The 27916-nt window shown below is 41.4% G+C and overlaps 1 protein-coding gene across 1 annotated transcript in view; it reads right to left on the minus strand.

Annotated features, from left to right (window-relative positions):
* The window catches only part of LOC148183277 (transcription factor RFX3-like), a 252407-nt gene that overhangs the window by 109090 nt on the left and 115401 nt on the right, over positions 1-27916 (minus strand). The window contains exons 4-5 of the mRNA XM_088061502.1: positions 23634-23886; positions 3782-3856 (exon numbers count right to left, since the gene is read on the minus strand). Of these exons, the coding sequence (XP_087917628.1) occupies positions 3782-3856; positions 23634-23886 (328 nt within the window). The remainder of the gene's footprint in view (positions 1-3781; positions 3857-23633; positions 23887-27916) is intronic.

Here is a 27916-nt window from a genome sequence, read left to right on the forward strand (position 1 = left end):
CCATTACTCTTGAAATAAGTTTCCACTCTGACCCTTCTTTATTGCAGAACTATTAGTAAAAATTATATTATAATGAATATATTTGACATACAGTTCTGTTTAAGTCAGTTGTGAGCAATTTACTACACGCAATACATGAAAAAAAATTAGGAAAACATTTACTCAAGACCTTTCAAAGACCATCTTCATGTTTACTTTCTTATAGAAAACATCACCAGAACTATCATGTTTAGTTTTCTAAACAAGAGTTCTGTGTAAAGATGTAGGAGAAGCATGATCTAGCTGTTTCCAAGATGGATGTAGATAATGTTGCATTTTAAATAAACATTAGAAAGTGCAGTTCATCATCCTTATAGCAACTTTTGCGTATAAATTCAGTCTTAACATTCACAATTTTTCATTAACTTGAGCATTTACAATTCTGAAACAAAACCTAGGAAAAAATATTATTAACTTTTACCTTTACATGAGTGTATTATCAAAACCATTTCACTATATCTTAATTATATCCTTCAAACTACCATTTAAACTATACTAATTAGCTTATGGAATATGAGCAATTTGTTTTACCTCACAAAGAAAAAAAATTATTGACAAAAACCCCAAATTATTTCCAATTTAACTTCTAAATATAGTATTAGAAATTTTTCCAGATTAAGTATAATTTATTAGGATTCATTTCAGTGCATTTTACTAATGATCTGTATTTGACAGATATTCTTTCAACCACAACTTGGCATTAGCCAACAATGGGAAAGCAAAACCCAAGATAAGTACAAAGTAAGGATATTTGTTCCAGAGTGAAAATATTTCAATAAAAAAGGTTGAAATGATAATTTGGCAGGTTACAGCCTTCAAAGAAGAATGCCAATAGCTGAATGCTATATAAAAAAGTAAATAATCTGCAGACATGATAACATTATTGCAAACAACCTTAAATACATTTTTGTATTTGCAGAAATCTAATTCTAAAATTGAAATGTCTACACTTTGACTTGTTGATTTATAATATTAACAACATTGGAACAGTATGAAATGGTTTGTGCAGAATGGGTAAATTGACTACAACTTCAATGAAACTCCAATATTTAAAAATCACTAGATTATAAATTAATCAACTCAGTCACATACAGAAAGAAATCAGGAAAGGAAATAAAGGAAAAGTTTAAAAAATCATTAAAATGAACAGGTATTAATTAAGGCAACAAAATGCCAGCTTAAGGAAGAAGATAGGACTATGTTTGCTGTCTTTATTTGAGTCATAATTCAATAAAAGTTTCTAAAAAAGGGAAAATATTCAGTGTTTGATCTGGGTTCCATTAATTTCTTCCAAAATGACTGAGGCTAGAAAAGAATATTTATTACAGCAAGACACCTGGAGGTATTTTTTTTTTCCACAAAATCCACAATAGATCCCTCTATTTGTCTTTCAGTAGTTTTGAAAATACCTCAAAACAGTTAAGAAATATCAGAATAAGACTACCATAGCAGACAGATGCAAATCTCCTTATTAGAAAGAAATTTTCAGACAATCAAAGAATAGTTTGGGTTGGAAGGGACCTTTAAAGGTCGTCTAGTCCAATTCCCCTTCAGTGATTAGGGACATTTTCAACTGCATCAGGTTGCACAGAGCCCCATCCAACCTGACTGTGAACACTTCCAGGGATGGGGCAGCCACAGCTTCTCTGTGCAACCTGATTGTTCCAACGTCTCACCACACTCATTGTAAAGAACTCCCTTTCTTATGTTCAATTTAAATCTATCCTCTTCCAGCTTAAAACCATTGCTCCTTTTGCTGTCACTACAGTCCCTGGTAAAAAGCCTCTCTCCATCTTTCTCATAAGCCCCCTTTAAGTACTGAAAGGCTGCAATAAGGTCTCCATGGAGCCTTCTCCAGGCTGAAAATCCTCAACTCTCTCTGCCTTTCTTCATAGGAGAGGTGTTCCAGCTCTCTGATCATTTTAGTGGTCCTACTTAGATCCACTCTATCCCACTATCTAAGCTGCTAATGAAGATATTAAATGGCAATAGTCTTAATACAGAACCTTGAGGGACACAACTCATTACTGATCTTTGGACATTGAGCTGTTTGTTGTAATGCTTTGGATGCAGCCATCCAGCCGGTTTCTTATCCATCTAAGAGTCTACCCATCAAACCCATACCTCTCAAATTTAGAAGCAGGAATGGTGTGGGGGGCTGTATTGAAGGCCTTACAGATGTCTAGATAGGTGACATTCATACCACTCCCTTTGTCCACTAAATCAGTCACTCCATTGTGCAAGGCCACTAGATTAGTTAGGCATGATTAGTCCTTGCTGAAGCCACGTTGGCTGTCTCTAATAACCTTCCTGTGTTCCATATGTTTCCTCCTCTTCCAGGAGGATCTGTTCCATGATCTTTTAACTAGTGCATTAAACAGGAAATAGGGAAATACATTTTTCTGATGTAGAAAAAAGGCTTGTAATTTAATTCTTATTGTTTTCATTATGAAGATTCTGGATTTCCTTGTCAGATTCAAGGCAGATTTAGAAACTCTTTGTATATCTAAGTTTTATTGCATATTTTTGGCATTTTGCCAAAAAAAATTATCACCCATTTAATTATGTTGCTAAAATAATTTTAGCATGTTTCTAGGTTGTCTTAACATGATCTAAATCTCTTTCTTAACATTTTACAGAATTCAATTTCCTTCACCTAATTTTAGCATTTTCTAAGAAAACTAAATTCTCTTCCAAGAAATTGTACTGGCCCCTGCTGTCTTTTTCTATCATGATAAAAAACTTTTACAAAAAAATTTTGGTTTTCACCTCCATATTACTACATTTTTTGGGGGGGAAATGTCAACAAATCAAAATAAGTGTATAGACTCTACCCAATATACTCATACGTTCCTATTACAATCAATATTTACTTTTCTGTGGTAAAGAAATAAAAGAATTTAAAAAAAAAAGTGAGTTTATGTTTGTTAGTAAGGCTGAGAAGCAAAAAGGATGCAGTATGTATAGAAATTTAGCAACAATTAAAAATACTGCTGAAGAAAAACCGTTTTGTTTGCACAACATTTCAAGAAAGACTAGCACTATTTAAAAACAAACTGAAAATTAAATTTTGAGCCTTACTCCTTTACCTAAAATTTATATTTAATGGCTTTACCATTATATTTGCAACAATCTTTTTATGCAAATATCTTCAGCCTTTTATTATGGAAAATTCCTAACTACAGGATTTGCAAAGACAGAACAAAGCAAAAGGCAGAAGAAGAAAACATATTAGACACTAACAGATTGTTTTAATTTTAAAATCTCATGAGATGGATCTGCAGAATTGTTATAATAAACTTAGTGAGAATAATATAAATATTTTTAAAAGAAATCTAAAGTATATTTTTATTCAAACTGTTTTCACTGCTTCTTTCTCCCTTTACCTGCTCTTAAATTATTATATCAGGTACACAAATTACAGAAAATTATTTTTGAATGTCAAACACAGACTACCTAAGGGTTGTTTGGTTATTATTTTTACATTTACATTGGGACCTGAAAAATAGACAAATATGTTAAGCTGCATTAACACAATACAGAACCTAGAAAAGACATGCACTCTACAGTGTCATGACACTTAGCCTGACAAAATATAGTGACATAAGATGTACATTACAAGCAACTAAAATGGAAAGATTACAAGCAAAAAATAGCAATAAATTAAAGCAAACATTTAGAGGCAGGCTAAGCATGCAGAACAAGATAGAGATTAGCTTTCATGAAAGAAAAGACAACTTACATGGCTGTTGAGAAGAGAGCTTCTGTGAGTAGAAAGACCATCAGACTTTTGAAGTGTCTCAATCGCCATTTCAATCTGATAATAGATGTCATTAGAAAATGACTCAAGATAGTATAAAAAACGAATCAGAAAAATTTGGATAGATTCCCTTAAGTTCAACAGAAATATCTAGTTTGGTTACAGCTAAGGGATATTTTCTACTTAAAGGCTTCATCCTAAAGTCTTCATGAACGCAAACCTCCTAGTGAAGTCAAGGTGGCATTTTGCTTGCATATTATACTGCAGGATCCCACTTTCAAAGTCCAATTTTTACCTTCCTCCCTACTCATAAAATAAGAGAAGTGGATTTACTAGTAAGCTACATTGCAAACAGTAAAAATTACTGAACAATCAGTGTTTTGAATAAAAGAAAAAACCCCAGAATAAAATCCTAAGAAATGTTTCAGTGTTTCTTCCTCTAAGTGTTTGAGAAAGAACTGTGCACACTTTGAGTGTGAATAAGAAGCAAAAATTCTGCTCTCTGCAACCATGGAGTAAATCTCAGTCATTCAGTAGGTTTTCTGACATTAGCTTCATTGTACAGTATATCACCCCCTACAGCCTGTTAGAGCATTCTTTGACTATCCAGAGCTCTCAAAGTAAACAAAAATTGAAGGCTTACACAGAGAGCAAGATCCATCCTTTAAAGAAAATAAAAAATCAGATGGCTTCAAAATAATACTTTTAAAGGAAAAAGTATTATAAACCACTAATTATACAGTAGCGTTACTCCTAATACAAATGAGTAAAGACAACCATATCCATTCCTATTCTTCCCTTCCATAATAATACGTCTAATTAATTCAATAATGACAACAAAAATAAAAGTACCATCTAACTGTAGTTTAGATGCAGAGCTAGGATAGCAAAAACATTGAAAGTCATCGAGACAATGGGATGTACAGTAAAAGTAGGCACATAATGAGCCACATTAAATGGAAAAAACAGAAAAGCAATGGAAAAACATCTGTACATTTAAAACCACTTATATCCACTGTTGACAGTTTTAAAATAAATCTTCCCTACAATTCTTTAATTATTATATTATTATCCAAAGAGTTTATACTGGTAAATTGCATTACTAAAATGAGTTCACTCAATACACAGCACAAAAATGAAAAATGCTTCAGATTAAATTTCACTTAGTGCATAAATAAAATGTGCTTTCCCCTTTTTATAAACTACTCAAATAGCATTCTTACTTTAGGAATTCTCAATGAAAAAGGAAGTCTTCTTACAACTGTTTACCATTAGAAATATAAGCCTTTTTGATAAAAGCATAATAGGATCTGATGAGTATGCAAGAAATATTGCAAAAATAATGTTTGAACACAATTTTTTTCTTCCTTCAGTAGAAAATACTATTAAATCAAACTATTCAATCAGACAGAAAAGGTAAAATTTAAAGGACACTTAAAAATTAAAAGGTTAAGATTTCACACTAAGATCAACTCACTATATAGTACAACCATAGACTCTCCCATTTTAACATTATAACATCATGCATAATTTAAATCATAATTCTGAATCTCACTCCACTCTGACAATACCTTCTCTACAGCAGTACTACAGGGCTGAAGTCCTTCCTGCTGCTTCTTCAAGCTATTACACTACCCTCTCACTTCACTGAGACAAGTTTTTGTGACCTGTTTAAAGAACCAATTTTTTTTAATTATAAATTATGAATATATATATATATATATATATATATATATATATATATATAATCACAGAATCATAGAATGGTTTGAGTTGGAAGGGACCTTAAGAATCATTCAGTTCCAACCCCTCCACCATGGCCAGGGACACATTCCATTAGACAGTGTTGCTAAGACCCCTATCCAACCTGGCCTTGAATGCTTCCAGGGATCGGGCATCCACAAGTTCTCTGGAAAACCTGTGCCAGGGCCTCACCACTGTCACAGTAAAGAATTCCTCCTAATAGCTAATTTAAACCTACTATCTTTCAGTCTGAAGCCATTCCGTCTTGTCCTGTCACTACACGCTCTTGTAAAAAGTCCCTCTCAAGCTTTCTTGTTGGCTCCCTTCAGGTACTGAAAGGCCACAATAAGGTCTCCCCAAAGCCTTCTCTTCTCCAGGCTGAACAACTCCCAAGTCTCTCAGCCCTTTTTCATAGATGTGCTTCAGCCCTCTGATCATCTTGGTGGCCTCCAGGGTGGGTCTCACTAGAGTGAAGTAAAGGGGCAGAATCTAGACAAAATCAACTACTCAGTGCTGTGAGATCCTGCAGAAATCTTTGAATTGGTGGAATTTGTTGGCAATGGTACTTACGAGCATCAGTTTTTTCCTCCTAGTCGGAGAAAGAGGAGGAAGTGAAGACATGGAAAAAGAACATGACAGCACCAAGGTCAGTGGAAAGAAAGAGGGGGAGGAGGTGCTTCAAGCGTCGGAGTAGAGATTTCTCTGCAAGCCATGTTGAGGACTATAATAAAAGTCTCCCTGTAATCCATGAAGTCCATGGAGGGGATGCAGAGATCAGCTTGCAGTCTCTGGGTAAAGGTGCTCACGCTGGAGCGGGTGGATGCTAAAAAAGCTGTAATCCAGTGGGAGACCCAGAGAGAGAGGGCTCTTGCTTCCAGAGACAGAGAAAGAGGGCCCTTGTTTCCACACTAAAGCAGCTTATCCTTAAAGGACTACACCACATAGACTAGTGACCCATGCAATGGCAGTTTTGGGAAGACTGTTTTGCCTGTGGGAAGAACTCACGTTACAGCAGGTTGGGTGGGACTGCTACTCTTGAAATTAGAACCACACTGGAAAAGTTCATGGAGAACTGTGTCCCGTGGAAAAGACCCCACAGCATAGCAGAAGAGAGAGACTCCTCTCCCTAAATGAACTCTCTCAAGTGACAAAATGACCAAACACGCCCACACCGTCTCCCTGCACTGTCGATGGAAAGGAGGGAGGGGCTGGGGGGGAGGGGGAAGGTGTGTTAAAAGCTAATTTTACTCCTCATTATCCTCCTTTGACTGTGTTAATAATAAATTTACTTTATACGTTTAAGTTTGAGCCTGTTTTTCCCTTAGACTGTTTTCTCACAGTCCTTATTTCAACTCATGAGCCCTTTGTTACGATTCTTGTGGGTGCCTGGCATTTTAACCAGCGTCAAACCCCGACAGCTGAACACAGGATTGATAACATAGAGATGTTTTTGTTATTGCTGAGCAGGGCCTACACAGAACCAAGGCTTTTTCTGCTTTTCATACTGCCAAGCTGTCAAGGAGGCTGGGGGTGCATGGGAAATTGAGAGGAGACACATCCAGGACAGGTGACCCAAACTGACCAAAGGGATATTCCAGGCCACATGACATCATGCTCAGTATACAAAGTGGGGGGAAGAAGGAGGAAGCGGGGGAGGAGGATGTTTGGAGTGATGGCATTTGTCTTCCCAAGTCACTGTTATGCATGATAGGGCCCTGCTCTCCTGGAGATGGCTGACCACCTACCTGTCCATGGGAAACAGTGAATTAATTCCTTGTTTTGCTTTGCTTGAATGTGAGGCTTTTCCTTTCACTATTAAACTGTCTTTATCTCAACCCATGAGTTCTCCAGCATTTTTACCCTTCCAATTCTCCCCCTGATCCTTCTGGTGGGGAAGTGAATGATTGGCTGCATGGGGCTTGGTTGCTGGCTGTGGTTAAACCACAACAGACACACAGAAATCCACTACTCCAGAAAAGTGATAACACCATGCCACTGAGATTCAAACTGTAATGATAGCAGTGCCTAGTCATGTTTGACCTACTTTATACATTTTTACAGAAGAAAAGAACAGACAGAAATTCACTTCAGGGATTCAGAGGCATCTCCAATATCAAATTTTGAATACCTCAGAAACAAAACATCATTGTGTTCCTTTGACCAAATTTTTAATAATAAGAATAGTTTTCCATACGAGTGTATTGGGTTTATGTGGCAAGGTTTTGGTAGACCTGGCAGTGCAGGGATGACTTCTGAGAGAAGACACTAGAAGCAGTTCTCATGTCAGAGAGTTCCAGCCTGTTCCAAGACCAACCTGCTACTGGCCAAATCTGTGCCAGTGATGTTGCTAGAGCCTCTGTGCAAACATATTTAAGAAGGGGTAAAAAAATCTTCACAATGGCAGCTGGAAGTGAGAATATGTGAGAAATAAAATTATGCAGCCACTAAGATTAGTAAAGGAAGAGGGGAGCAAGTGCTCCAGGCATCTGAACAAAGATTTCCTTGTGTAGTGATTTAGCACTGGCTAAAATCCCCAGTGCACTTACTAGGATTTATTTACTCATTTCTTGCTGTGAGATATGAATTAGGAGGAAGACAAAGCAGGCTCAAAATTTAAAAGGTATAAATAAAACTTTATTAACAGAACTAAAAGAATAATAAGAATCAGAATAAAACCTTCAGAACACTTCTCCTCCCCTTCCCAACAACCTCCTTTCTTTCCCTCTGACAACATAGAGACAAAACCTGGGATTTCCAATCAGCTACCACTTCTATAATAGTTTTTTATCAGTTCTTGTAGGGAGAGGAGTTTCTCTTACCATGCCATGGAGGCTTCACTGCAAGAAACTGTTCCATCATGGCTTTTTAATTTCCACGAATAGCAGCTGCCCGGAAAAATCTGCAATTGTGAAGGTTCTCCCATTTTCACAGCCTTCCCACAGCTGAGTTAATGGTCTATGACAATTTATGGAGTACTATTTTAAGGATGAGCTGTTCAAAAGCAAAGGTTCTCTTTATCTGTCTCTGAGATCATCTTCATCTCTGGGAACAGAGGTTTTCTTCTTCTTTCCCTGGAGGGAAAAGGGTCTTCATCACTTTAATTTCTCTCTCTGTTTAGGCTTCTCATGGGATCACAGCTACTTCAACTCATCTGCTTTGCTTCATTATGGATTCCTCTGCTCATGTCTACAGTTTGAGCACTCCATCCCCCTATACTTTTTCATTAATTAAAGGGGATATTCTAGTGTATCACAGTCCATCTCCACGGCCTTACCAGAAGAACTTTCAGCCCAAGACTAGGCTATCTCCTCATTCTTCTCCCATCTGAGACTTGACTCCTTTACTGACCTTGGTGTCTTCATGTTTTCTCTACATGTCTTCACTCTGTCCTTTTCTCTCACTCGGGAGAGGATCATTGTTTTGCAAGTTTCATCTGTGCAGTGAAAGAGTTAATATCTCGCCCAGGCCTGTGGGTAGTCATGTGATCTCTGCCTGGCCGGAGCTGCTTACAATGAAAGTTTTTCAGGGCCGTGTTGGGGCTGTGCCAAGATCTCAGGGGGCCCGGCCAGAATGGTGGCAGCCACTCTGGCCGCATGGCTGGTCTCCAGCCCCTGCTTCTCTCAATTTCAGCTGCTGGCCGATGTCTTCCCCTCCCTCCTTGGGCTTGGCACGGGCCAGCAGTGGGGCAGGGCTTAGTGTCGGCAAGATGTTAGCAGCCGTAGCCCGGCTCAGCCTCGGCCGGGGCCCCACGGCCTCCTGTCCCTCACCCGGCTACCGTTGAGGCCCAGTCCTGCCAGACCGCGTGGACCACGGCAAAGCGGGGCCGGCCCAACCGACGCCCAGTTACCTCTTCAAAGCCGGAAGCAAGAGAGAGCTTTCCCGGCGTTGCCTGTCTTTAAAATGTGGATTTCACAGAGGCAGATCTCGCTTTTTAAACGGTTTAATAGGTTGTCAATTCTCAGAGCTAGCCAGCTATTGGTTTTTGCTAAGCACAGAGGAAGCTCTTAGCAGCTTCTCTCAGAAAAATCATTTCCATAAGTAGCTTCTTCCCTCCTCACCAAATGTCAATTAATGCAAAACCAGCACACCCTGCAGGCCATGAAGGTTAACAATGGAGCAGATATCCATCTGCAGCCCGTGGAGGACCTCATGATGGACAAGGTGGATGTGCCCTCAAGGAAGCTCCTGGCAGCCTGTGGAGAAGAGCCCATGCTGGAGCAGGTTTGTTGGCAGGACCTGTGACCCTGTGGGGGACCCATGCTAGAGCAGTCCATTCCTTAGGGACTTCACCCCATGGGAAAAAAACCAAAAACACTCTGGAGCAGTTTGTGAAGAACTGCAGCCAGTGGGAATGCCCACAATGGAGAAGTTCATGAAGGGCTGTCTCCTGTGAGTGGGACCACATGCTAGAGCAGGACAAGAACATGAAGAGGAAGAACAGGCAGAAACAGTGTTATGAACTGATGGCAACCCCCATTCCCTGTCCCCCTGTGCTGCTCTGAGGGAGGAAGTATAAAAGTTGGGAATGAAGCTGAGCCTGGGAAGAAGGGAGGGGTGGGTGGAAGGCTTTTTAGATTTGTTTTCATTTCTCATTATCCTGCTTTGTTTAATTGGCAATAAAATAATTTCACCAAGTCAAGTCAGATTTGCCTTTGAAAGTGTGGTGGGTTGACTTTGGCTGGCTTCCAGGTGCTCATCAAGCTGCTCTAACACTCCTCCTCAGCTGGACAGGGGAAAAAAAATATTACAAAAAGCTTGTGAGTTGAAATAAAGACAGGGAGATCATTCACCAGTTATGGTCAGAGGCAAAACACTGTTGAGGAGTGAGATTGAGAGTGGCTTGGTGGGAACCTGGTGGCTAGGCCAACCGACTGCAAAGAGTTATTTCAGAAAAAATTTGTTTTTAATGAATACACTAAATATGGCATGCTGATATAGGTATGTGATCTACTGAATAAATACATTAAGAGGCAAAACTACAAACAAAATACTAGGTGCTACAGGGCTTTTTAAATTTGATTTCTAAATGCAATTTAAAATTTTTAACACAACAAAAGATAATGGCTGAAATGAGCAATAGAGGCATATGTCATAGGGTGACTGCTTTAACACCATGGCATTTATTTGGTGCGTTGGCCGGGAAAGCAATTAGCAAATCTAAACCACTACATTAATGGTGTTTCTGCCCGGTTTTTAAACTAAAGCTGTGAGATAAAAGATTAATTAAGAGCAAAGCATGATTGTCTTAAGTTTATATAGCAGTGATAGTAAAAGTCTTGGGGTGGAAAGTAGTGAATTTTTTTTTTCTTCTTTTCTGTCAATTTATAAGTTTTATTGTTCTAAGTAAATTTGTATATTGAATATAATTGATAATTTTTTAGGTAGGTGTTCACAAGTTGAAGGGGTGGAATGTCATAGGGTGACTTTACCTTTAAGATAGCTTTGAGAGCTAAGGAAGTTGAAGCTGCGAGAGGCTGATGGGAGTCTTTTCTCCTGACCAATTATTGGTCATTTCTAAGAATTGACAGCAATTTTGACCATTGAAAAGTGAGATCAACTTGTGAACACCACCTTAAGATGTAAAGCCAGGGCTCTCTTGTTCTCTTTGGTTTCCGGCTTCTGAGAAGGTAACAGGCTCTGTCTCGGCCTCCTCCCCCCCCTCCAGGGCGGACGAGGCTGCAGAGGGCAGGGGGTGGGGGGGGGGGGGGGGGGGAGAAACGGAGCCGGCCAGCCTGGCTTGGTTTGCATTTTCTGCTGCTGCACTGAAACTTGACACCATGAACATCTGCAGCTTTTCCAAGACTTTAACTCTTTTACTACCTGGATAAAACTTACAGATTACTCCTTTTTCCGAGAGAGAAGGATGAGAGAGATAACATGAAGAAGACATCATAAAACTATCAAAAACAGTGAAGAAAAGAGTTAAGTTTTAGATGAGGAAGAGAGAATAAGGAGATGCTTTAATTAAGCTGAAATATTTTTCTGTTAAAGCTATGGAGATGGACAATAGTGTTCTGAAAAAGAGCTCATTTAATTCATGACAGAGTATATTGGGATGAATGGAGTGTTCAAAGTGTGGATTTTGAGCAAATAGTGAAGTGGTTGTGATCCTGTGAGATACTGAAACAGAGGGGGAGAAGTAATAGTTGAAGATTTGTGGCCTTTTGAGAGGCAAAGAGAAAACTTCTGTTTCCAGAGAAGCTCACAAAAACAGATGAAGAGAACTTTTGCCTTTGAATAACTCATCCTTACAAATGACATCCCTAGACTCATGGCCCATAACACACCTCAGAGTGATGTGAAATGGGAGGAGTGGACTGATGACAGATTTTTTTCCGGGCAGCTGGCATCAGAGAAATAGAAAGCTCTAAAGGAAATAGTTTTCTTGTGAGAAACTCCATAGATTAGCAGAAGAAGACTTCTGTTTCTCTACGAAGACTGATGAAAAGACTCTAACAGGAATCGGGACTGATTTAAACACCAAAGTTCCAAGTTTTTTTGTCTCTATGTTGTCATGTGAACAAGGGAATGGTTGGGTAGTGGGGGAGAAAGAGGTTTTCTGAAAGTTATTCTGGTTTTCTTATTCTTGTAGTTTTGTTAATAAACTTTCTTTATTCCTTTTAAGTTTTAAGCCTGTTTTGCTCTTGTTCTAATCCATATCTCACAGCAAGAAATAAGTAAGTTTTCTAGTAATTTTTTTAGTTTCTGCTTTAAAACCATGACATTTATTTGGTGTGTTGGCCGGGAAAACAAAATTAGCAAATCTAAACTACTACAGCATATGAGGCCAGAATGTAAATGGTGCATCTGACCTTAGTCTCATGGGGATTTTCTGGAAATCCAGTGGGGGCTGTATGGGGCTCCCAGGGACAGAGCAGGACATATATATAATTCTGCCTACTGTGTAACACTGAAACTTATCTCTTTTCCTGGAAAGGGATAGAAACAAGCCATGATGCTTCACAGATATGGAGCAGAACGAATCAGGAGGCAGAGTCTTGGGGGACAGAGGTTAATGAGAGTACAAGTCCCTCCCAAATCCTCTAAACTTCCACCCCACTAGTTAATTCATAATTGACCAACATTTTTAACAGTGATAGTACTTGAACATTTGACTGACTCATTAAACAAATTATTCACCTTGTGTTTGGAAACCTAGACTGAATGCCTTTTTCACCAAACAAGTCATTGTCTTCTGAAGAAGATTTGAATAAAAATGTCAGGCCTGTATGATTAAAAGGTCAGACTAGGTGAATTAATTTTCCAATATAACATAAAGATCCATGTATCTCTGATTTTTTAATCTGAAGTAGTTTGCTCATTTCAGAATGAATCCAGCTATAAAAATTGTTCTGCCAATTACCAGAGGGGTGAGGAAAAAAGGAAAAAAATTCCTTTACCTATAAGGAGGTTGGTTGTTTGAATAAATAAAATCTTATTTCAAACTACTTTCCAAATCACAACTACTGCAGCTTAAAATAAGGCTATGGAAGCTTACACTTTTTTTTTTTTTTTTTTTTTTTTTTTTTTTTTCTCTTGAAAGAACTATATTTCTTCCAAAATTATACTATCTGGATTTGACATTACTATTGGCCCTCCTTATTTGTGGTTGTTATTCTTTTTCTCCCACTCCATTATAAAATGGTTTATTTCAGAAAGGTGCCATGCTTTCTTTTCCATCAGAAGAATGCTTAGCACACTGTATTTAGTACCAGGAGTATTCATTAATTAATTCAGAAGTACTAACTAATTAATTCATATTTCCATGTACCTTTTGATGCACACAAGCATGACTGAAATAGGATACATTTCTGAGTCAATAGTGTTGGAGTCAGAGGCACAGAGTGTGTGCCTTTATCTATGATACCTGGCTCTGACTCCAAGAAAGCACTGAATTTCACATAACGCCATGGAGACAACTGTTAAATAGAAAAACTGGGAGTGTGAGTGTATAAGTTAGCAAGTTTTCTTAAGTCACTAAGTGAGAAAATTAGAGTTTAAGGTTTAAGCTCTTTTAAAAAACAAAAGACAAGATGGAAGATTTAGGGTGCTGTCCCTTCTTCCTTCATCTTCTTCTAGGGATTTTTGGGTAATAATAAGTGATTAGATAGAAGATGCCGCAGTGCAGCACACAAGTGTCAGGTCATTGGGTCACTAAGAAAAATAATTTACTTAGCATTTTTTAATTGGACAAATAGACGTATAAAAGACCTTGAAGAAGTTCTTTGTTAGCCATTTTGTACCTCTCTATCTTAGTGTATATAGCTCCTTGTACTCTGTATATGTCATATAGATAAGAGAAAAATAAACAACCAAGTCTGAACAAGAGAAAACTGCCTCTTTCTCATCAATCTCAGTCCAAGGGGGAAAATAACCCAGCCACCAGTGTAGCATCCCGACAGAGTGGCACCCAATGTGTGGCACTTTGGACTGAGAGCCCCTTTTGAAAAAGACAGCAAAAAGCTAGAGAACTCCTCAAAGAGGGGAGAAAAAGAAAGAAAAAATCGGCCATCTCTGTAAGCTGGTGAGAGCGGGAGAATGCCAGAGCCAGATATCTGTGAGCTGCAGGATGGACCACAGACAGAGGAGCCGAGATTGAAGCTGACCCTGAGGTCAGGTAAGCCGTCAAAACGGAACTGAAATATGGGAGACATTATGTCCGAACCTGAGGGGGAGGTTTTACTTCTTATAAATATGGTCAGGGAACACCCGATCCCTGTATCCATGGATGAGCTTAAAAGCCTATTATCCTGGATACAGGCAGAATTTCCTAACATGGATCCAGAGAAAATCTTTAACCTAAGCCTGTGGGACAAGAAAAACATGAAAATATGTGAAAAGGCCGCTCTTAAGGACCAGGCAGCAGCTAAGCTTTCGCCGGCTTCTAGAGTGATTTATGAAGTCATCTCCACTTAGTGGGACTTTGAAACCAGGCTGGGGATGCTATGGATCCAAACGCAGGACGGGAGACCCTGATGAATAAGCCGGAGAAGGCTGGGTCTGCCCTTGCCCCTTATAATTCCATGGGGATGGGGACACCCCTGGCTCAGAAGACAACACCCAGAGTGTTGGAAATCCTTTCAAAGGATGAAATTACGGCAGTAAAAGCCACACAAGACACTGTATCTCTTGCGAACTCGGCGGAAACGGGAGACGGGGGAGGAACAGAGCATATGGGCTCAGATAAAGAACAGGCGGACTCGTCTCAGCCAGCTACGGAACTCTTACAAACTGCAGAATTTGTACAAATCTCCCAAAACTCTATCTTGGCAAAGGGGGGGAAGGCGTAGCCTGAGGAAAGCCCAGAGCAACAACCATGCAGAGACTTGGGGGCAATTCTAAAACACAGGCTGCAATCTCATGCAGTAGATCCATTTCCCGAGCCGCAAAAAGGGGGTTCTGACGGCTCAGAGCCTTTGAAAACTTATCTGAGCCTTTTTGGATCTGCGCCAGAGCCCGGGACGCCTCTGAGGACGGAGGAGGGAGGGGAAAATCCCTTAGTCGCTTGCACGTCAGGGGCTGAGCCCTTTTCCGGCCCTACGGGGGGTGGAGTGGACAAGGGGATGGACAGCCCTGTCCCCCCTGGGAGGGCACGGCATGGTGCAGCCCGCCCCGGGGCGGCACGGGACCCAGGCGGGCACGGCAGCCCCTGGGTCCCGCCTGCAAGGGGTGTGCTTTGAGCCACAGCTGCCAGTCAAAGTGACGTCAGCAGTGACGCAAGCACAGCCAGAGCCCTATACTCCGCCTACATCACCGCCCCCAGGCCAGCTCACAGCCAGGGCGTTCCCTCCAGCCTCTGCACCGCCTCTGCACCGCCCACTGACGACGGCAGAACCGCCCAGTACGTCAGAGGCAGGCATGGTCCCTTCCCTCTGTGCCCAGCCCAGCACGAGGGGTAGACGGGTAAAACAGCGGAGCTGCTGCCAGCGTTGGCTACTGTAGCGCTGTTTCCATGGCAACCACCACTGGAGCAAACAACAGCAACTGCAGCTGAGCAGCAGTGTGAGCAAACAGCAGCAGCAGCTTTACAACAGAAACCTTTCATCAACGTCCAGTACTGGCCAACTGCAACATTACAGCAGAGTCAGCTTTGCTCAGAGCCTGCAAAGTCCAGACTGCTCAGCAACCCAGCTGAAGTTCAACAACAACAGCAGCTTGAAGAAGCAACAGCTTCACCACCACAGATGGCTTCACTGGATACTTCATTGACTACACAGTCAAAAAATTTTTGACCACAGCCTCACTAACATGCAATTTCTTCAGTCTACAAATCCTCCCACAGGCATGGACCCGTGGATACAGGACATGTCAATACAAGGTCCAGCATCCCTGGATTGGTGTCAACAAAACAGCCAAGAGGCAGAAATCAAGCAGCAGGAAGGAGAAAGCTCACAAGCAGATAACTCGAGCTTGTCATTTAAAGGTGCAAATGCTGAGGATATTAAAGAAATCTCAGCTGGTCAAGGTTTCTGTATGAAAATACCCCTGTCTTCTCAAGTCACAGCATCTGGCACAACTGTTCTAAGTGCCTGGTTTGGCCCTTCATCCAGGGAACAATCAATCAACTCCTCCTCTCACTCAATCCCGTTGGTCACATACTCAAGAGAGTTCTTTTGGAACCCTGTTCTTCAAACGAAGGACTGTTTAGGGGACTTTCTTATGGCTTCAGATGGCAACTCAACCTCTGTAAATTATCCCTATACTCCTCAGGCAGCGCCATCTCATGGCCAACAAGAGGTCCAGCCTCCTATTGGAGTGCCACATGTGGAGAATCCTTGCACTGCATCCTCCATACCATTCTCCATACCTTTTAATACAGGACTGCAAATTACCAATGGGATGGACACAGCCTTCAGGCAAGAAGGAGGAGCATCCTTGCAAGATGCAAGCAGAGATCAAGCACCACATTCTCCAGTTGTAGGATGCGAATCCAATTTGAAAAATTGGGCAGATATCAGGAAAACAGTACTTAAAGAAAGGAGCTTCGACATAGCAGAAGCAGAAATCATGGCACTGCCAGTGAGATATGGCAGGCAAAATGCAAATCCTAGATGGGAGCCTTTGACTTATGATGTCATCAAAGACTTGATGCAAGCCATAAAAGACAATGGATTAAATTCTCCCTATTTCAAGCAACTGTTGAAAGGCACATTCAACAATTATGACTTGGTACCTTATGACTGTAGATATATTACCTCCATAATCCTGACAGACTCGCAGTACATACTATTGGATGTGAAGTGGTGCAGGGCTCTCATGCAATTGAGAAACACTTATGCTGGAGGCCCAAATGCAGCGCTCACATTGGCTCATCTAGCAGGTGACCCTCATGACAGACCTGAAGGTCAGGATGCAAATTTGCCTCAAGACGTGATTGCAGATATCAAAGAAGCAGCACGGAGAGCAATTTTGCAAATCCAGCCAACTGAAACTCCAGACAGTATTTATACAAAAATAAAACAAGGTACCTCTGAGCCTTTTACCTCATTCATTGACCATCTCACACAAGCAGTGGAAAGACAATGCAGTGATGAAGCAGCAAAACCACTCCAGATTCAAAGTCTTGCCTTTGCAAATGCCAATGCAAAGTACAAGTGCATCATTAGTGCTTTGCCTGATCCACAGCCAACCTTGCCTCAGATGATAAAAGCCTGCAGTGAGGTAGGCACGCCTCAGCACATTGCAGCAATTCAAACAAATGTATTGGTAGACAGATTCAGAAAACTCCTCAAAGCACAAGATGAGAGACTCGCAAGAACTCTTGCAGCGCTCAATGTAATTCATCAACAAGGAAATTCTTCAGAAGTTATGGCAACAAAATTATACAAGAAGCCATGTTTCAGGTGTGGGAAACATGGACACAGAGAAAAGAATTGCCCAGAGACTTCAGGAAACGTGAAAGCACCAGGTCTTTGACCAAGATGCAGAAAAGGAAGACCTTATGCAAGTCAATGTCACTCAAAGATAGATGTGGATGGAAAACTCCTACCCCTTCCAGGGAACGGGAAGAGAAGCACACAAGTAATGACAGTGACTCAGCAGTCTGGGATCCTTCAAGGAACACAATCTGTGGGGAACCCCAATCAAACTCCATCTGCAGAACCATCTACAACTTCCCAAGCAACCCAGAATTGGCAGATTCCTAATTAGCATACTTTATGAATGAGAATGAGATTGAGAATTATGCAGTGATTCCCACGGGGGTCACTGGAACATCATGGAAGAAACAAGAATTTTAATTATAAGCAAAGACAGAAACAGTACTCTACAGCTCATTGTCTATTCATCAGTCATCTCAATGAACTGTGATGAAGAGTTAACAGTTTTGGCCCAGCCCTTGCATCCTCTGTTGATCATTCCAAGGAATGCACCAATAGTCAAGGCCATTGCTTTGCCATCAAATAGGACACAGAAAGGGAAGTGGAATTTTGATGGAAGTCACTGCAACACTCACTACCTTGAGATGAACTTGAAAGAGACAATCTTGTCTGGGTAAACCGGTAGTCCCTGACACAGAAGAAACTGAGTGTGCTCAAGAAACTGGTGAAAGAACAATTGCAGAAAGATCACATCAAGCCAATAAATAGTCCCTGGAATTCTCTGGTGTTTTGTCATCCATAAGAAAACCTCCAACTCGTGGAGATTTGTTGGGGAGGATGAAACAGGGAAACCTTATGAATGTGATTGTTTGGCAGAAGATTCTGAAAATATGAAGCCTAGAATCAAAGTAGAAATGAAAGCCTGCTTTGAGTCATGATGCTGAGTACTAGTTACTATATGACCAAAGAACAATAGCTTAGCCAGCTAGAGGAGAATCCCTGATTGATGAAACAATGTCCTTCTGCTGATAGAGAATCCAAAGGTCAAGAAGCAAGGGAAGAATTTGTAAAACTTTTAGAGTTTAAAATGCAACACTGTATGTTAATGTAGTAATTCTCATAGGCTGTATGTAAATTCTTTAGTGGGTGTATCTCGTAGTGATTGGTTACTGTGAATTAGAATATTCACTATAGAAAAAGATATATTGTATTGTAACAAGAACTTCACTCTCTTAGCTCCTACCCCTCTCTTGTTTTCCCTGCTCTTACCCTCTTAGCTTTTCCCTCCCTTACCCTCTTGGCTTTCCCTGCTCTCTCCCTCTTGTTTTTCCTTCTTTCCCCCTCTTACCCCTCTCTTGTCCTCCCCCTCTCTCCTAAGCCTTCCTGGTTCTCCCCGATTTCTCTCATGCTCTCTTGATCCCTCCATCTCCAACCTCACCTCTCCTGCTCTCCCCGTGCTCTCTCCCCTCCCCCCGACCACGTGGACGCCAAGGCTGGTGGCGGACACGGGTCTCTCCCTCTCTTTACCCATGTAATAAACTGCTTATACCTGAACAGCTTGACCCAGGAGAAGTCTCACCGCGAGCGAGCGTTTTGTACTTCTATAGAGATTGCTTCACTTCAGCTCAGACTGCCCAATTTCTCAATGATTCTGAGAGATTGATCGCTTGTAATCATTGATCTGAAAGATTGCTTCTTCAACATTCCACGTCATCCAGCCACCAGTGTCGCATCCTGACAAATACTTCCTATGGATAGTGATGACTGATGAATAACAGTGATTGCATATCAACCCTAATGCTTGCTAGAATGTTGTAATGCATTGAGGAACATGGTATGACCCGGAGAGACACCCTCTGAGCTGCAGAGTGGTTAGTCTCTTCCCCTGACTCCTCCCTTGTAATGTTTTTCTATTTGCTGTAATTTGTAATTCTTCCCCCTTTTCCCTCCCTTCAAAAAGCAGCTCCGGGCCAGTCTCTTCCTCTTTTCTGCATCGGATCCCCTGAATAAAGCCGGGACCTTGTCCCAGGAAGAGAAGAGCCTCATTTTTACCTCTAATCTTTGCTATTTAGATATAACCCCTCCTCCTCTGGACCGTGGCTGGGCGGAACGCGACCCCAGGGGAGCAGGGGGGATAAAAATAGCAGTAGAAAAAACAGAACTGATAGATGGGAGTTCCTACCAGGCAAACAAGCATAATTCATTTTTTAATTTAATGACTATATGCACATTTTGAAAGTTTTTACATTAGGAAACATTGGTAGTACAATGCAAATTTTATCAGAACAATCCTTAAAACATTTACATATAGTAAAAAAGTGCAGGGTGATTTAAATTCTATTATTTATAGGGGAGAAGTCGGCAGCTCTTCAATGACATTATTCTTAGAGCACAAGAGCTGTTGATTCCCACATGCAAGAGATCAGACAAGGAAGGCAGGAAACCAGAATGGCCTAGTAAGAACCTCCTGGTCAAACCTAAAGTACAAGAAGGAAATGCACAGGCTGTGGAAACAGGGACATGGGAACATGGAAAGAATGTAGAGATGCTGCCCGAATGTGTAGGGATGAGATCAGGAAAGCTAAGGCACAACTGATACTGAATTTGGCAAGGGATGAAAAGAATGAGAAGGGCTTCTACAGGTACATTGGCCAGAAAAGAAAGATTAAAAAATGTTCTCTCTTCTCCAGCCTGATACATAGCACAGGAGAACTGGTGGCAAGTGACATGGAAAAGGCTTAGGTACTTAACAATTTTTTTTGCCTCAGTTTTCAATGAAAATCTCTCTTTCCACATATCTCAGGCCCCGAACCTCAACGCAGTAACTGGACGAAAGAAGTCCCTCCCATCATAGGAGAAGATCAGTTCATGACCACCAGAGGAACCTGAGTGCACACAAGTCCATGGGTTCCAAGATGATGAATGCCAGGGTCCTGAGGGAATTGGCTGATATAGTTGCCAAGTCATTCTGTATTATATGTGTCATGGCAGTCAGGAACCCTGGTGACAGGAAAAAGGGAAATGTACTCATTTTAAAAAAGGTAAAAAGGAGGACCCTGGAAACAACCGACCAGTCAGCCTCACCACCAGCCTGGTAAGATCATGAAACACATTGTCGTGCAAATTAGTGAGTCCAGTATTATTTAGCTTATTCATCAATAACTTGGATGAAGGGATAGAGTGCCTTCACTGCAGGTTTGTTGACCATACAAAACTGTGAGCAGTGGCAGATACTCCAGAGGGCTATGCTTCCATTCAGAAGGATCTCAACAAACTGGAGAGATGGGCAGAGAAGAACTGTCTGAAATTCAACAAAGGCAAGTGCAGGGTCCTGCACCTGGTAAGGAATAACTCCAGGCACTAGTACAGGCTGGGGGTGACCTGCTGGAAAGCAGCTCTGCAGAGAAGGACCTGGAGGTCCTGGTGGACAACAAGCTGCCCATGAGCCAGCAGTACACTTGTGGCCAAGAAGGCAAATGGTATCCTGGGGTGCATTGGGAAGAACATTGCCAACAGGTGGACAGAGGTGATCCTGCCCCTCTACTCAGCCCTGGTGAAGCCACATCTGTAGTGCTATGTTCAGTTCTGGGCTCCTCAGTACAAGAGAGACGTGGAGATCCTTGACCAAGTCCAGTGGAGGGCTATAAAGATGATTAGAGGGCTGGAGCAACTCACTTGTGAGTAAATGCTCAAGAAGCTGGGCCTGTTCAGCTTGGAGAAGACTGAGGGGATCTTATCAATGTATATAAGTATCGAAAAGGAGGGTTCCAACAGGATGGGGCCAGGCTCTGCTTGGTGGTGCTGAGCAATAAGACAAGAATCCACAGGCAGAAACTGGAACACAGGATGTTCCAACTGAACATTAGGAAGAACTTTACTGTGCAGGTGACTGAGCATTGGAACAGGTTGCCCTGAGAGATTGTGGAGTCTCCTTCCCTGGAGATATTCAAGAACTGTCTGGATACAATCTTAAATAATGTATTCTAGGGCCCTTGCTTGAGCAGAGAGTTTGGACTAGTCAACCTCCAGTGGTCCCTTCCAACTTACCTATCCCGTGATTCTGCATATGTCAAAACATAGAAAACAAGAAGGTGATTAGAGACACAGCCAACATGACTTCACCAAAGGCAAATCATGTCTGACTAATCTAGTGGTCTTCTACAATGGAATGACTGCATCAGTGGGAAAGGGAAGAGCTATGGATGTCATCTACCTGGACTTCTGTAAGGCCTTTCAAATAGTCCTCCAAATTATTCTGGACACTAAATTGGAGAGATATGGGTTTGATCAGCAGACTGTTAGATGGATAAGAAACTGGATGGCCATGTCTGAAGAATTACAGTCAATAGCTCCATGTCCAAATGGAGATCAGTGACTAGTGGTGTCCCTCTGGGGTTCATACTGGGACCAATGCTGTTTAATATCTTCATCAACATAACACACAGTGGGATTGAGTGAACCCTCAGCAAGATTCCAGATCACACCAAACTGAGTGATTCAGTTGGTTTGCTATGTAGCATCCAGAGGGACTTTGACAGGCTTGAGGAGTGGGCCCATGCAAATCTCATGAAGTTCTCCAAGGCCAAGTGCAAAGTACTGCACCTGGGTCAGGGCAATCCCCAGTATCAATACAGACTGGGGAATGAACAGATTGAGGGCAGCTCTGTGGAGAAGGACTTAAGGATGCACTGGTGAACGAAGAATTGGCCATGAGCTGGCAATGTGCATTTGCAGCAGAGAAAGACAATCGTATCTGGGGTTAAATGAAAAGCATGGCCAGCAGGTCAAATGAGGTGATCCTCCTTCTCCACTTCTGTGAGACCCCACTTAGAGTACTGCATTCAGCTCTGAGGTCCCCAGCCCAAGCAAGACTTGTTAGAGTGGTTCCAGACAAGGGACACAAAGATGATTAGAGGGCTGGAAAACCTCTCCTATGAAGAAAGACTGAGAGTTGGAGATGTTCAACCTGGAGAAGAGAAGACTCCATGTAGTCTTTCAATACTTAGAGGGATTATAAGAAAGGGACAAAATTTCTAGTAGGGCCTGTAGCAGTAGGACAAGGGGCAATGCTTGAACACTGAAAGAGGGTAGGTTTTGATTAGACACAAAAAACTGTTTACAATAAGGGTGGTGAGATACTGAAACAGGTTGCACAGAGAAGTTGTGGATGCCCCACACCTGGAAATGTTCAAGGTCAGGTTGGTCAGGTCATTGAGCAACCTGATCTAATGTAAGATGCCCCTGCCTATACTGTGTTCAGTTTTGGGCCCCTCACTACAAGAAAGACATTGAGGTAAAGAGAAGGACAAGGAAGCTGGTGAAGGGTCTGGAGAATGTCATATGAGGAACAGGGTTGAGGGACCTGGGGTTGTTTAGCCTGGAGAAGAGAAGGCTCAGGGGAGACCTTATCACTCTCTACAACTACCTGAAAGGAGGTTGTAGTAAGATTTTCAGTCTCATCCACATTCTTATGCATGCAAGCATCCCCAGTGAACTGCACTGATTTTGGCTGGGATAATTTTCTTCACAGTAGCTGGTATGGGGCTGTGTTTTGGATTTGTGATGAAAACAGTGTTAATAACACAGGGATGTTTTAGTTATTGCTGAGCAGGGCTTACACAGTCAAGGCCTTTTCTGCTTCTCACACTGCCCCACCAGTGAGTAGGCTGGGGGTAGACAAGAAGTTGAGAGGGAACACAGCTGGGACAGCTAACCCTAACTGACCAAAGGGATATTCCACACCATATGTCACGCTCAGCAATAAAACTAGGGGAGACATGGGCAGGGGGGCCACTGCTCAGGGACTGACTGGGCAGCTGGACTGGCTCAGTCGGTTGGTGACCAATTGCTTTCATTTGCATCACTTGCCTTTCTTGAATTTTATTTCCCTTCTCTTTGTTACTTTTTTCTTTTCCTTATAATTTTTTTTCCTAGCAGTATCACTATTGTTTCCATTTTAAAATTATCAAACTGTTTTTATGTCAACCCACAAGTTTTCTCCTTTTTATTCTTCTGATTCTCTCCCCTATCCCACTGGGTGAGAGTGAGTGTCTGTGTGGTGCTTAGTTGCCAGCTGGGATTAAACCATGACAGCACTGTACTATTTACATGTACAGAGTTAAACTAAATGTAAATATTTGCAAGACAAAGCCGTGTATTACTGATTCTGCCAACATAATATGCTTTTCACTACAGAAACATGTCAGCATGCCAGAACATCATAGTGATTAAGAAATATCCCCAAAGATTTAACATAGTTCTGAAGTACTTACTGTAGCTGGGGAGGCCCGTGTTGGTGTATGAGTCACTGAATGACCAGAATTTTCCATCGAATTGCCAATCAGATAGGTCCCTCCTGAGTTGCTAATGAGCTGTCCTCCTGCAACACCCATCTGAATCCCTCCGGTGCCCACCATACTATGAGAGGAGACCACTGTAGTTGCCTGTGCAGAACTTCCTTCGAAGTAATTTCCCCCGGTGTTTTGGCTATACATCTGGGTTTCCGTGTAAGGATAAGTTGTTCGACTTCAGGAAAAGAAAATAAAAGAAGTAGTAGTTACTTATTTGAATTGTTTAAGTGCGGGAAACATCACTGTAGAAAAGACTGTACAGTTGCTATAACCAAATTTAACAGGATTGGCAAAAAACCCCCACATCTACACAGAAATGAAATCTACATTTTATATGTCAAAGTACTGAGTAATTAACTTGGACTCACTGGTAAAATAAGTATTCATTAAACTTAAAATAGTTTTAGCCCCATCTGAAGATGGGTGGAGAAAAGTATGACAAAAATTGAAGATGTATGAGAGGAAGACCTCGTTCAAGTATCAATAAATTTACAGTAATTTTAAAAACTGTTGTAACTTTTAAAATCCTCTAGTCAAAGCTGGATTTTTATTTATATGACATTTATTTTGTATACTGTTTTCAGCTGGAATAGAAGTAATTTTCTTCCTAACAGTTGGTACAGTGCTGTGTTGTTGCAGCACTGCTACGCTGTGTTTTGGATTTAGGATGAGAATAATGTTGATAACACACTGATGTTTTAGTTGTTGCTATGTAGTGCTTATACTAAATCAAGGACTTTTCAGCTTCTCATGCCCAGCCAGCAAGAAGGCTGAGGGTGCACAAGAAGCTAGGAAGGGGCACAGCCAGGACAGCTGACCCAAACTGACAATAAGGATATTCCATGTGTGAGTTCACAGCCCAGGAAGCCAAACACATCCTCGGATGCATCCAAAGGAGAATTGGCAGCAGGTTGAAGGAGGTGATTCTCCCCTGCTATTCATCTCTTGTGAGATCCCATCTGGAGTACTGAGTACAGTTCTGGTGCCCCCAACATAAGAAGGACATGGAACTGTTGGAGCAAGTCCAGAAGAAGGTCATGAAGTGGATAAGAGGACTGGAGCACCTCCCCTACAAAGACGGGCTGAGAAAATTTGGGCTATTCAGCCTGGAGAAGAGAAGGTTGCGTTAAGACCTCATAGTAACCTTCCAGTATCTAAAGGGACCTACAGGGAAGCTGGAGAGAGACTCTTCATCAGGAGCTGTAGTGATAGGACAAGGAGTAATGGGTGTCCTGGTTTAGGGCAAATTTGTGAGAAAACCTCCGAATGGGGTCCCTCCAGAAAGCAAACTCAAGTGGTCCCTACCCCAACTGGTTTGGGAAAAAGATTTCCTTGGAGAAAAGTGGAAAAACTGTTTATTTAACAGAAATTGAATAATATTAAACAATAAAATCTCTCACTGTTCAAAGGGATGGCAAATCCAGAAAAGTCCTTTTCATGGGGTGTAGCTCGGCTCGCTCAGTCTCTTATCAGTCCCTCCCACGCTGGAAAATACCGAGGCCCAGGCCCCAGTGGGCCACAGACATGAGCTCCCGGGGTTTTTCTGGGTTTTCAGTCCAGAGCAGGTTTGAACGGATCCAAGAAAAAAAGGAAAAAAAGCAGTCCAGGAAAATTCTCTGCCTCAGCTAGCTAAAAATTAACTAATAGAAAAGGAGAACTCTGTTCCGCTGTTTTTCTGTACTACAGACAATACAGTCCAAAGAAGCATGTGGGGGAGCGAGTGCCATTTCTGAAAACAAACTGTGCGCTTCTTCTTTCCCCCCCTTCACTCTCAGAGCCAGTCTTAAAGGTGCAGAACTTAATATGTAACATAAACAGAACAGGTGAATGGGGATACAAGCATTAGCCCAGGACATGGGTACAAATTGAAAGAGGAGAAATTTAGGTTAGACACAAGAAAAATTCTTTACTGTGAAGGTGGTGAGGCACTGGAATAGGTTGCTCAGGGAGTTTGTAGATGCCCCAACCCTAGCAGTGTTCAAGGCTGGGTTGGATAAGGCCTTGAGCAATGTGGTCTAGTGTGCAGTGTTTCTGCTTATGGCAGGGGGGTTGGGAGTAGACAGTCTTTAAGGCCCCTCCCAGCCCCTAACATTCTATGATGTCATGCTCGTCATATAAACTGGGAGGACTTCATCAGGGGGCTGGAATCACAGCTCAGGGATGGGCTGGGCATCAGTCAGCAAGTGGTGAGCCATTGCATTTTGCATAATTTGTTTTGTATATTCTATTTTTTTCTCTTCCTTTTTTATCTTAGTAAACTTTCTTTATCTCAAGCCATGAGGTTTGCTATTCATAGGATCACTGAATCATAGAATCATCAAGGTTGAAAAAGACCTTAAAGATCATTAAGTCTCACCGTCAACCTCATCAATTGTCAAGTTCAGTTGTCAAACCATTTTTCCCAATTCTCTTCCCATCCCTCTGCAGGGAGGGAGGAGTGAATGAACAGCTGTGTTGTGCTTAGTTGCTGGCTAGGGTTAAACCACAACAACTGTGTACATTACAAAACTAAACATGACCAAAAAATGTCAGCCAAGAGGGTCCTATATACAAGAGTCCTATAAATGCTTTGCTTTTGTTATAAATACATATTATAATATTGGCTTCTCACAAGTATTAAAATGAATGTTATATGTATAATGTTAAAATGGCTTTGCTGTGTGAATGTAGTTTTTTTCACCTGCTATTAGCAAAAATTTAGGCATAAGTAGTAATAGTCAATATAGTATGCTTGAACTGCCTGCTGGTTAGGATAACCTCCAGTGAACATATGATGGGGACCTGGCTGCTATCAACACTCACTGCCTGTGGAAAGAATGAGCCAAAGCCCAAATTAAAAGATTATAAGAAGAGAATTAAAACCACAAGCCAAGAAATGTGCATGCTCTAAAAAGGCAGATCCAAGGAGTGGCCATGCAAAATAGTTCCTGGAAGATGTAAACTAGTTAATGGAAAAGTTTGAATATGCATAAAGTCTATGAATATGCATCAAGGTGATGCAATAGAAATGGTATATAAAGAGTGTTCCCAAAACACCAGAGGTGCTCTTGGCAGAGGGTCAAGCACCCGGCCATTATTCTTTGCTTTATTATCTGTGTCTCTTATTGTCTTTATTAAACCTTTTAATTTTTACCAGAAGAGTGAACTTCATTTTTCACACTTTAATTTCAAATTAACTGAAATTCTCTGGCTGAAGCTTGAATTTCTGAGCTCATTTGTATTTTAAGACATTCAGTTACTTCAGCAGAGTGAAATTTTAAATTAGACAGCAATATGTAGTGTTATTATGAAAAAGAAGGAAAAACTTAAATAAAACTACAGTTTGTGAAAGGATTTGTGAAGGGAGTAGAAAAGTCAAAGGAACAGCAGCAATTTTACACAATTCTTTCCAACTATTTAACATTTGTGACTCATTAACCAGTTAACCTTTGTGGGAGATTAGGCTTCTTTCTTTTTATGACTGGTACTTAAGAGAGACAAAAAAAGTGTCCAAGGTGGGGGGAAGGGGTGCAGATGGCTGCAAGCCCTTTAGCCAGGGGTTTTGCTCTTGAGAAGGGCAGAGATACTGAGAGATTTTGGCTGGGGGTAAGGGGCTGGGCTCATCTCTGAGCTCTCTCGCTCTCATGATCAAAGGGGAGACATGCTGCCGTCACTGTGGGAAGAATTCGCCACCACTGTGGAGTCCCATCTCCTACTATTTTTTCTTACCGTGAGTTTTGGGTTACTCTCCTGGTGGCTGAGTGAAAGGACTCTGTGTACACTATTGTCAATTTGGCAGTAAGTTACATTGACTCCTAATCTATACTATTTCTTTGCTAGATATAATATAGGTACCTTTATGTCATGCACTATTTTATGTAATCTACTAGTAGTTCTTTTAGTTTATACTGTGTAGTAAGTAACTCTGTTTAAGGACTTTTGTCTGTTACCTCATACCTATTCAATAAATAACTCATTTTACAACAGACCTAATCAACCATTCTTAAGAACTTGTGAGCCAGAGTAATTTAAGTGAGGTTCACTTAAGTAGAGCTGCAGCCAAAAATCTGAGCCTAAGGCAGGGCTTGTCTAAAGCTCTCACTCGATCCAAAACAGTCTCACCAGAGTAGAGTAAAGGGAGAGAACCACCACCCTCAACTTTCTGGCCATGCTGCCTTTGATGCAGCCCAAGGACACAGTTGGCTTTCTGGGTTGCAAGCACACAT

The sequence above is a fragment of the Pseudopodoces humilis genome, chromosome 12, assembly GCF_049639895.1.
Source record: "Pseudopodoces humilis isolate 2021_Gansu_Grassland_sample_001 chromosome 12, ASM4963989v1, whole genome shotgun sequence".
In the NCBI taxonomy this organism is placed as follows: domain Eukaryota; kingdom Metazoa; phylum Chordata; class Aves; order Passeriformes; family Paridae; genus Pseudopodoces; species Pseudopodoces humilis.